The sequence below is a fragment of the Triticum urartu genome, chromosome 4 (genome assembly GCF_003073215.2).
Source record: "Triticum urartu cultivar G1812 chromosome 4, Tu2.1, whole genome shotgun sequence".
Classification (NCBI taxonomy): domain Eukaryota; kingdom Viridiplantae; phylum Streptophyta; class Magnoliopsida; order Poales; family Poaceae; genus Triticum; species Triticum urartu.
In genome coordinates, this window is record NC_053025.1 from 202,787,959 (window position 1) to 202,799,203 (window position 11,245).

The 11,245-nt window shown below is 44.7% G+C and overlaps 1 protein-coding gene across 1 annotated transcript; it reads right to left on the reverse strand.

Annotated features, from left to right (window-relative positions):
- Positions 1-9,724: 9,724 nt before the first annotated feature.
- On the reverse strand, positions 9,725-11,245 carry LOC125553762 (transcription factor JAMYB-like). The gene is made up of 2 exons (XM_048717479.1): positions 10,920-11,245; positions 9,725-10,501 (listed from the first exon to the last, which is right to left on the reverse strand). The coding sequence occupies exons 1-2, from the start codon at positions 11,213-11,215 to the stop codon at positions 9,928-9,930; spliced, it is 870 nt and encodes a 289-aa protein (XP_048573436.1). The 5' UTR covers positions 11,216-11,245; the 3' UTR covers positions 9,725-9,927.

Sequence of the window (11,245 nt, forward strand, 5' to 3'; positions counted from 1 at the left end):
CATTACAGTACCTTAAAGTGTTGGTTTGTTTTCTTATACTAACGGAGCTCATGAGATTTTTTGTTGAGTTTTGTGTTGTGAAGTTTTCAAGTTTTTGGGTAAAGATTTGATGGATTTTGTAACAAGGAGTGGCAAGAGCTAAGCTTGGGGATGCCCCAGGCACCCCAAGGTAAAATTCAAGGACAACCAAAAGCCTAAGCTTGGGGATGCCCTGGAAGGCATCCCCTCTTTTCGTCTTCATCTATCGGTAACTTTACTTGAGGCTATATTTTTATTCACCACATGATATGTGTTTTGCTTGGAGCTTCTTGTATAATTTGAGTCTTTGCTTTTTAGTTTACCACAATCATCCTTTCTGTACAAACTTTTTGGGAGAGACACCCATGAATCGGAATTTATTAGAATACTCTATGTGCTTCACTTATATCTTTTGAGCTAGATAATTTTTCTCTAGTGCTTCACTTATATCTTTTTAGAGCACGATGGTGGTTTTATTTTATAGAAATTATTGATATCTCATGCTTCACTTATATTATTTTGAGAGTCCTTTATAATAGCATGGTAATTTGCTTTGGTTATGAAATTAGTCCTAATATGATAGGCATCCAAGATGGGTATAATAAAAACTTTCATATAGAGTGCATTGAATACTATGAGAAGTTTGATACTTGATGATTGTTTTGAGATATGAAGATGGTGATATTAGAGTCATGCTAGTTGAGTATTTGTGAATTTGAGAAATACTTGTGTTGAGGTTTGCAAGTCCCGTAGCATGCACGTATGGTAACCGTTGTGTAACACATTTGAAGCATGAGGTGTTTCTTTGATTGTCCTCCTTATGAGTGGCGGTCGGGGACGAGCGATGGTCTTTTCCTACCAATCTACCCCCCTAGGAGCATGCGTGTAGTGCTTGGTTTTGATGACTTGTAGATTTTTGCAATAAGTATGTGAGTTCTTTATGACTAATGTTGAGTCCATGGATTATACGCACTCTCACCCTTCCATCATTGCTAGCCTCTTCGGTACCGTGCATTGCCCTTTCTCACCTCGAGAGTTGGTGCAAACTTCGCCGGTGCATCCAAACCCCGTGATATGATACGCTCTATCACACATAAGCCTCCTTACATCTTCCTCAAAACAACCACCATACCTACCTATTATGGCATTTCCATAGCCATTCCGAGATATATTGCCATGCAACTTTCCACCATTCCGTTTATTATGACACACTTCATCATTGTCATATTGCCTTGCATGATCATGTAGTTGACATCATATTTGTGGCAAAGCCACCGCTCATAATTTTTTATACATGTCACTCTTGAATCATTGCACATCCCGGTACACCACTGGAGGCATTCATATAGAGTCATATTTTGTTCTAGTATCGAGTTGTAATTTTTGAGTTGTAAATAAATAGAAGTGTGATGATCATCATTATTAGAGCATTGTCCCGTGTGAGGAAAAAAAAGTGAAAGGCCAAAAAAGAGAAGGCCCAAAAAATGAGAGAAAAAGAGAGAAGGGACAATGTTACTATCCTTTTTTCACACTTGTGCTTCAAAGTAGCACCGTGATCTTCGTGATAGAGAGTCTCTTATTTTGTCACTTTCATATACTAGTGGGAATTTTTATTATAGAATTTGGCTTGTATATTCCAACAATGGGCTTCCTCAAAATGCCCTAAGTCTTCATGAACAAGCAAGTTGGATGCACACCCACTTAGTTTCTTTTATTGAGCTTTCATACCGTTATAGCTCTATTGCATCCGTTGCATGGCAATCCCTACACCTCGCATTTACATCAATTGATGCGTAAATGTGAGACTTCCTCCCTTTTTTTCTTCTCCACACAACCTCCATCATCATATTCTGTTCCACCTATAGTGCTATGTCCATGGCTCGCGCTCATGTATTGCGTGAAAGCTGAAAAAGTCTGAGAATACTAAAGTATGAAACAGTTTCTTGTGTTGTCATCGGGGTTGTGCATGATGGGAGCATTTTGTGTGACAAAAATGAAGCATGGCCAAACTATACGATTTTGTAGGGATGAGCTTTCTTTGGCTATGTTATTTTGAGAAAACATAATTGCTTGGTTAGTACGCTTGAAGTATTATTATTTTATGTCAATATTAAACTTTTATCTTGAATCTTTCGGATCTGAATATTCATGCCACAATAAAGAAAATTACATTGAAAATTATGTTAGGAAGCATTCCACATCAAAAATTCTGTTTTTATCATTTACCTACTCGAGGACGAGCAGGAATTAAGGTTGGGGATGTTGATACGTCTCCAACGTATCTATAATTTTTTATTATTCCGTGCTATTATATTATCTGTTTTGGAAGTTTAATGGGCTTTAATATGCTCTTTTATATTATTTTTGGGAGTAACCTATTAACCGGAGGCCTAGTGCCAGTTTCTGTTTTTTTCCTATTTCAGTGTTTCGCAGAAAAGGAATATCAAACAGAATCCAAACGGAACGAAACCTTCGCAAGGATCTTTCTTGGAACAAACGCAATCAAGGAGACTTGGAGTGGAAGTCAGAGACGCAACGAGGCAGGAGGGCGCGCCCAGGGGGTAGGCACGCCCCCACCCTCATGGGCCCCTCGTAGCTCCACTGACGTACATCTTTCGCCTATATATACTCTTATACCCTAAAACATCCAAGAGAGCCACAAAACCACTTTTCCACCGCCGCAACCTTCTGTACCCGTGAGATCCCATCTGGGGCCTTTTCCAGCGATCTGCCGGCGGGGGATTCGATCACGGAGGGCTTCTACATCAACACCATAGCCTCTCCGATGATGTGTGAGTAGTTTACCACAGACCTTCGGGTCCATAGTTATTAGCTAGATGGTGTCTTCTCTCTCTTTGGTTCTCAATACAAAGTTCTCCTTGATGTTCTTGGATATCTATTCGATGTAATATTCTTTTGCGGTGTGTTTGCCGAGATCCGATGAATTGTGGATTTATGATCAAGTTTATCTATGAACAATATTTGGTTCTTCTCTGAATTCTTATATGCATGATTTGATATCTTTGCAAGTCTCTTCGAATTATCGGTTTAGTTTGGCCTACTAGATTGATTTTGCTTGCAATGAGAGAAGTGCTTAGCTTTGGGTTCAATCTTACGGTGTCCTTTCCCAGTGACAGTACAGGCAGCAAGGCACGTATTGTATTGTTGTCATCGAGGATAAAAAGATGGGGTTTATATCATATTGCTTGAGTTTATCCCTCTACATCATGTCATCTTGCCTAAAGCATTACTCTGTTCTTATGAACTTAATACTCAAGATGCATGCTGGATAGCGGTCAATGTGTGGAGTAATAGTAGTAGATGCAGAATCATTTCGGTCTACTTAACACGGATGTGATGCCTATATTTCATAATCATTGCCTAGATATTCTCATAATTATGCGCTCTTCTATCAATTGTTCGGCAGTAATTTGTTCACCCACCGTAATACATACTATCATGAGAGAAGCCACTAGTGAAACATATGGCCCCGGGGTCTATTTTATATCATATAAGTTTCCGATCTACAATTCTAGTTTACTATTTATTTTATTTTGCAAGTGGCCGTGAAGGGATTGACAACCCATTTATCACGTTGGTTGCAAGGTTCTTGATTGTTTGTGCAGGTACTAGGAGACTTGTGTTTAATCTCCTACTGATTAATACCTTGGTTCTCAAAAACTGAGGGAAATACTTACGCTACTTTGTTGCATTACCCTTTCCTCTTTAAGGGAAAACCAACACATGCTCAAGAGGTAGCAAGGCTTCGCACCATCCCCATGGCATAGGAGAGAGAGAGCCCCCCCACTACCACCGTCGGGTCCCGGGCTATAGGCTGGTGGCGTCCTTCGGCAGCGGCGGAGGGAGGGCGGGAAGGGAGGAGAGACCCGACGGCTAGGGTTTTGTCCCCACCCGAGTCGACTGAGCGGGGGCGATGCGGGGGGGGATTGGTATTCTACTTCCTAAAAATGGGAGGGATTTTCACTTCCCGACCTCAGCACCAACTAGGGATGCATACAACCATTTTAGTATGAGTAGCAACATAAACATGATCCTCAATTTTTTAATGAGTATCAAGATATTGTTGAATATATGAGCAAATTACTACGAGATATAATCCAAATAAACACAAAATAAATCATGAAAACAATAACAGATATTGAACTAATCATGCAGACTAGCATAGTAGATGAACATATCGAATCTAGGGCACATACTAGAAACATGAATTCTACCATGATCTCGAACAAGAAGGACAGAATCACATGCGATGCAACGGGAGCAGAACCATTGGCATTGATGTTGTCGCCCATGTCATTGGGGAAGAGATTGCCGAGGTCAGGGAATAAGTTGTCGCTGCCAGCAGTCACGCGACCCAAAAACCTGATCGCCCCTCTCTCGTACAGGATCACGAGAGGCGGGGTTCCGGAGGCCTGTTTTCCCTTCTCGCGATGCATGCCAGAAGGAGGGATGGAGAAGACTTGCATGGTGGCGCAATGATCTAGAAGGGTGTGAAACCATACGATGTGGCGGAGGTAAGGGTAGACATCCGCCTGACTATATGGTGGGTAAGAGCGATTGTCAATCCCTCCCCGGTATTGAGGTAGATTAAATTGTATGAGAGTTGATAAATAGATCTAGAAAAAACATGAAATAAAATAAGTAAAGAAAAGTGCAGCAAGGTATTTTTAGATTTTTGGATAAATAGATTTGAAAACAATATGATAGAAAATAGACTTGGGGGCCGTAGATTTCTATAGAGGCTTCTCTCAAGAAAATAGCATACGGTGGGTAAACAAATTACTGTTGGGCAATTCATAGAATAGCAAATAATTATGAAGATATCCAAGGCAATGATCATGTATAGGCATCATGTCCAAGATTATTAGATCGACTCCTGCTTGCATCTACTAATATTACTCCACACATCGACCGCTATCCAGCATTCATCGAGTGTATTAAGTTCATGGAAAAACGGGGTAATGCAATAAGAACGATGACATGATGTAGACAAGATCTATTCGTGTAGGAATAGACCCCATCTTTTTATCCTTAGTGGAAACGATACATGCGTGTCATGTCTCCTTATGTCATTGAGATTGAGCACCGCAAGATTGAACCCATCACAAAGCACCACTTCCCATTGCAAGAAAAATCAATCTAGTTGGCCAAACCAAACCAAAGTTTTGGAGAAGAAATACAAGGCTATAAATATCATGCATAAAAGAGTTCAAAAAATACCCAAATAATATTCATGGATAGATCTGATCATAAACTCACAATTCATCGGATCCCAACAAACACACCGCAAAAAGTCATTACATCAAATAGATCTCAAAGAACATCAAGGAGAACATTATATTGAAGATAAAAAGGTGAGAAGAAGCCATCTAGATACTGCCCACGAACCTGTAGGTCTGTGGTAAACTACTCACACATCATTGGAGGGGCGAGGGTGATGATGAAGAACCCCTCCGTGATCGTTGACCCCTCTGGCAGAGTGCCGGAAAAGGCCTCTAGATTGGATCTCATGGTTCTGGAACTTGCGACGGCTGGAATTCTATTTCGATGACTCCCCTAGGGTTTCTGAAATATTTGAGTAATTATAGAGCTGAGAGGTGGGGGAGGGTGCCTGTGGACCCCACTACCCACCAAGGCGTTCCCTGGTGCCTAGTAGGCCCCATAGGGCCCCTCTGGTGCACATCTTGGGCCTCCTAGGTGTCTTCTGGGCAGAAAAAAGTCTCCAAAAAGTTCCGCTGCATTTGGACTCCATTTGATATTCATTTTATGTGAAGTAAAAAACAAGCAAAAAAACAACAACTGGCATTGGGCACTATGTCAATAGGTTAGTCCCAAAAAATGATATAAAGTTGCTAGTAAATGAGTATAAAACATCCAAGAATGATACTTTAATAGCATGGAACAATAAAAAATATAGATACGTCGGAGACATATCAAGTAGGTCATGGGAGTAAACCCCACGGCCAAGTCGTGATCCAAAAAAATCAGAAACAGTAATTAAAAAAAAATATAGACAACGTGCATAGCTTTGTCCTCAGCTCGGCTCATTCCCGAAACCCGGCCCGCCGAGCCGACGAGTGAGGAGGAGGAGCGCAGGTGTAAGTCTACTCTTCTCATGCTCATACAAGTGGTGGAAGAGCTCACCTTATAAAGAGGTGCAACTCTCACTCAACTTCTGGGATGGGACTAAATTTTAGTCCAACTCACACCACTCACAACCATGCATGAATGGGTCATGAGAATTTCAGATTTTTAGTTGGGCTTTGGGCCAAATGCCTACTAACAAATTCCAACAGATATTTCTTGATGAGTGGTTCCATCATACACCAAGCTTGATCCTTAATAAATGGGAGAAAACCCCTGTGCACCACCTGTGAATTCTAGAAATTGAGAAGGATTTCATTTAGTATGTACTTTGAGTTTTGAGAGTCTATTATTGACATGGATTTACCTTCTTCTAGAGAGACACATTAGAACAACGACAAGTTAACAAACGAGGAGGCTGTCGAGTTGTACTGTGACTACTGATAGATCTATTTTTGCACTTTTGCATTTTTTTTAGAGTGAATCTCGAAGGTATAAATTTTTCAAAGTGCTAACGCCCACCTACAGATGACAAGATTTTCTTCTTCTAAGGCCCCGTTCGGAAGCTTCCTAGCTCCGTGCTCCGTCGGCAACGCGTTAGGAGTTGGCCGAATGCCTCGGCTCCGCGAAGCCAGCTTCAGAAGCGGAGGCCTCGCGTAGTGTAAAAACCAGAAGCTGGGTATTCGAGCTCCCAGATTCTAGCGGAGGTGGAGTTGGGATAAATTACTCGTGTTGCCACCGCCAAGTGAATCAGCGTACCGGTTCATGCTCAGAGACCAATTGGACCAGTCTCTCTCTCCTCAAACCGGGCCAGCCAGGTAGGCCCGACCACAGCAAGCCGCAGCTCCTCTCCCGTGCTGCCTCGAACGCTCCTGCCAGCCATGGAGAAGCCGGCTAGCGCCGCTCCCTCGAGAAGCTGGCTAGCTTCGGAAGCCAGAGAGCTTCCGAACAGGGTCTAAATGTAATGAGGCATGAGCCATAAACTCTTCATAGAGCTTTGGAGCAAAATATTGATCCCCTGCGTGCATATTACCCTTTGCCCATTTAGAAGTGACAAATCACCCCCCGCCCCCCACACGCACATAACAATAATATCATTCATTATTTAACTGCGTTGTAATTTGGGTCATACAAACTGATACTTGTACCTTACCGAAGATGATCAACCCACAATATGCGTTGACAAGTTAGTACTTGTCATCGACGCTGCCAAGTTGAAGTCCTCCTTGTTCCACAAGCTGGTACCCGTGAATACAACTCTTAGTCTCGCCTCTTGTGAGGACGGGATGGGGATAAGCGGTGACACCAACACAGTGAGGCGCCGTGTTGACGTAGAGGCTATAGACATATGAGGGCATGTACAATGGTTGATAAGACAGTCTTATCTTAAGTCTTGCATGTAATTTAGAGATGACAAAAAAAGTATGTTTACAATGGGTTATATCTTAGCCTTATCTTCAATAACTAGTAATTCCTTAAAACATGATGAGACAAATTGTGCTAAGAGATCATCTCTTGTCTTATCTTATCTTAAATAAGAGAAGACAAGTTTTTTCTTATTAGTTCTCTTTCCTCCACCTCATCATTTATCCTACATGGCACTCCTAAAATAGCACCATTGCACATGCTCTCAGAGTCTTGTATCATGTTTAGGGACATGTGTTTTTTCCTATTGCATCGCACGGATATTTTTGCTACTTAATTACAAATGATTTTGTGCAAGCGACTAAATGACGGTTGGGCCAGTTGAAATCGGTCTGACCGTTTTTGGGTTTTGGGCTGCCTGGTTGGGCCAGGAGAAATCGGTCGTTCTGAAGAGCTCCCAGACCGAGATATTATGGTACATTTTAATTATAAATGATTTTGTGCAAGCGACTAAATCACGGTTGAAAATTCTCGCAAACGGTCGAGCAAATGTTTCTCGAAACCCCAGGACGGGAAAGTTAAGTTCAAAAAAAAAAGGACGGGAAAGTTGCACCGACGTGAACGGTCAGCCAGCTAGATCGGACGACCGGTCGTCCCTTCCCTGGGCGTACGTACGATCGACGACGGTAGCGACAACGACGATATCACTGTCGCCGACGTCCACGACGGTGACAAATGTACACACACATCGTGAAGCAGGCGGCATCAACATACCGATCGATTCAACTAAAAAAACAGAAAAGCATAGCGATCCTTTTTTTTGGCGGGTAAGAAAACATAGCGATCGATCGATTTACGTGTGTGACCAGCAGTGAGCAGGCCTTGTTACGATGGTTGACGTACTACCCCCGCGAGCCGGTCTAGCAAATCGTCGGCTGTCTGACCGTTGACCGCGGCGTGGGCCCAGCGTATGCATGCCATGCAGCCCCCTGATGGGGCGCCTTTTCCGGAGGACGTGGCACTTGTGCTGAGTTTCGCGGCCTCCGGCCTCTGTGGATGAGATCATTTGAGCACGTGCCGCCTTCCGTTGTACGAACGGTGGGGCCTGCCGCTACGGCCGCCGGCTGCCGGTGCATGCATGAGCTAGCTCCGGCGCCAGCTCGCTGGTGGTACTAAAGAAAAGAATTCACACCACTTGATGTTGCACTTGCACTGCAAAATACTTTTCTGCAACACGTACTTTGAATTATCATTTTCCCTTCTCCGCACCGTGCCACCGTATGGCACAGTTAGTCAGGTACTATGAAGCCGATCCTCAAAAGGTACTATGAAGCCGGATCGTGGACTTCGCCGGCTGCAGCCCGTACGCTACGCATCACTGGAATAATCGTATTTTTAAAAAAAATGAAAGAAAAGACGATGCAAGCATCAAAAACTGCTACATCTACAGCTAGATTGCTGCGCCAGCCAAACCCAAAGCAAGCTTTGTTCGTTCCACATTTGTTGATCGTGACAAGTTAGTGCAACCCATGTTCTTTTTCATTTTAGAACAAATATTAATTACACCCATTGTGCCATCTTTTCTTTGTACAGTGTAGCAATATGTGGTCATTCGGCAGTTGTAGTTAGGGTGCACTAGTCCTATAAGACATTAACACGACGACTTCTCGGCTGCGTACTACAATCAGTCTTGTCCTACTCCGGCAAAGAAGGTGATGACGGTGGCATGCTTTTGCCTCGCTTCAGTACTTGTAGCCATCACTACATGGTCTACAGATCTAGATTTAATATTTATTATTTCTGATGTTGATTGTACTGCCATGGTTGATGATAATAAATCGAAAAAAAAGGAGAAAGCAAAAGAGCGTAGCATTCACTTACGGTTAAGGATATATGCTTCATTCCTTCCACATGTGCTGGATAAATTTAGTGGAATGCGCAACTGATTAAACGCACAACCCGCGCAGGCTCCATCCGGGACTAGCTAGTGGGTAGAGCATAGGCCATGCCGTGGAAATGTCAAATGCGTTTAGAGTTGAGACGCAACTTGTCATAGCAAACTATACTTGGTAGAATAATAAAATATGCAAGGATAAAAGATGCATACATGTTGCCAGTTTTGGCACCAAAACCAATCATCAATTGTGCACTTCTTCGTAGATATGCATCAACTATATAACATTGTCATCATCTCTCCTTTCGGCCATTGAGCCACACAAGGAAAAACAACCCTTCATGGGTGGAAAAAGGCACAAAAGGTAAAACAAGATCCAACGAAGAAATTCAAGTGCCTTACACTTTTTAAAGTTAGCTCTACAAAATATTAGTACTTAATTAGCTAATTAAGTTTGCCGCCATCCTCACTCCGATGTATATGATCTATTAGTTGTATGATACACATGTATAAGTATAAAAATCGCTCCTCGATAACTAGAAAACTCATTGCATCTTCCATATGTCCTCGAGGCTCCAGAGATTGTCAGCCGAAACGCCGACGTCGGAGAAGCCCTGCACCCATCCGCTAAGCTCGTGGTCGACGTGGAAAAGGCCACCGTCCTCAGGCTGGATCTGCATATGCATGGCCCAGAACTCTTGGTCCGCTTCCTGCATCCAGTCCCCTCCGCTCGTTGTCTTCTCGCCGCTGCCATGGACATGCAGGTTCTTCTCCTCGCCGCAGAGCTCCGACGTGAAGGAACCCGACGATGCCGACCTGCTGGTGGTGACCGCGCTGGCGGGAGAGTTGTTCTCGGGATATGTGGTGGCCGTGGCGGCGGTGGTAGCCATCGACGTGACTCCTGACGCGCACGAGGTGTCGCCGATTGTGGGATCGCCGGCGGCGGCGTGGATGCGCTCGACGAGGCGAGGCATCCAGAGGTACCTCATGGCATCCTTGAAGGTGGCGCTGCCGACGTCGCAGTTGAGCTGCTTCGCGTGCTTCTGCACCCTGGTCCTCCAGTAGTTCTTGATCTCGTTGTCCGTCCGACCCGGGAGGTGCTGCGCGATCTTCGACCATCTGCAGCCATTAATCCCAAAAGTAATTAAGTACCCATGGAGATTAGATTACAGACGACGACGACGATGAGGTCGACAAGGAAGAAGGCGTGCGAATCCCAAACTAGTACAGCGCCGTCAGTACCATGCACCCATCATTCGGTGACGCGGCCCAGCCGGGGAGTGGGTGAAGAGCCGGGCCGGGGATGCGCGTCCACGTCCAGGTACGTCAGGGAGTTGATCAAGCTAGTGGGCGTGACATGGACGTGTTCACACGAGTCTAATCGATCTCCCATCACCGGCCAAATCGGCCCCTCAAACTTTCCAGCTCATCGCCCGGCTAGCATGCACAGTACGTTCACGCGTGTCGCCACGCGATTTGCAGCGCGATGGTGCGAGGATTAACGGAAGGTGATTAAGGGGAAGGGCTGATTAATTACCGGTTGCCCCAGCGAGAGTGGAGGTCGAGGATGAGGAGCTGCTCGTCGGCGGTGAAGTTGCCGCGCTTCACGTCGGGGCGGAGGTAGTTCAGCCACCGCAGCCGGCAGCTCTTCCCCGTGCGCCTCAGGCCGGCGGCCCGCGCCAGCGCGTTCCAATGGCCCTCGCCGTGGTCCGCGATGTAGTTGATCAGCGTAAGGTCCTCGTCCACCGTCCACGGCCCTCGCCGGAGCTCCGCCTCCTCCTCCGGCTCCGCCGCCATGCTGTTGCTGCTACGACTCTGCAGCACCACATCCATGGACGACGTAGCTAGTGGAGGATCCAAGGT

Excerpts from the sequence above, each read along its gene's own strand:
- LOC125553762 (XM_048717479.1), bottom strand. The coding sequence starts at position 11,215 with ATGGATGTGGTGCTGCAGAGTCGTAGCAGCAACAGCATGGCGGCGGAG. Across the intron at positions 10,502-10,919 it reads CACTCTCGCTGGGGCAACCG|ATGGTCGAAGATCGCGCAGC; the intron begins GTAATTAATCAG and ends TAATGGCTGCAG.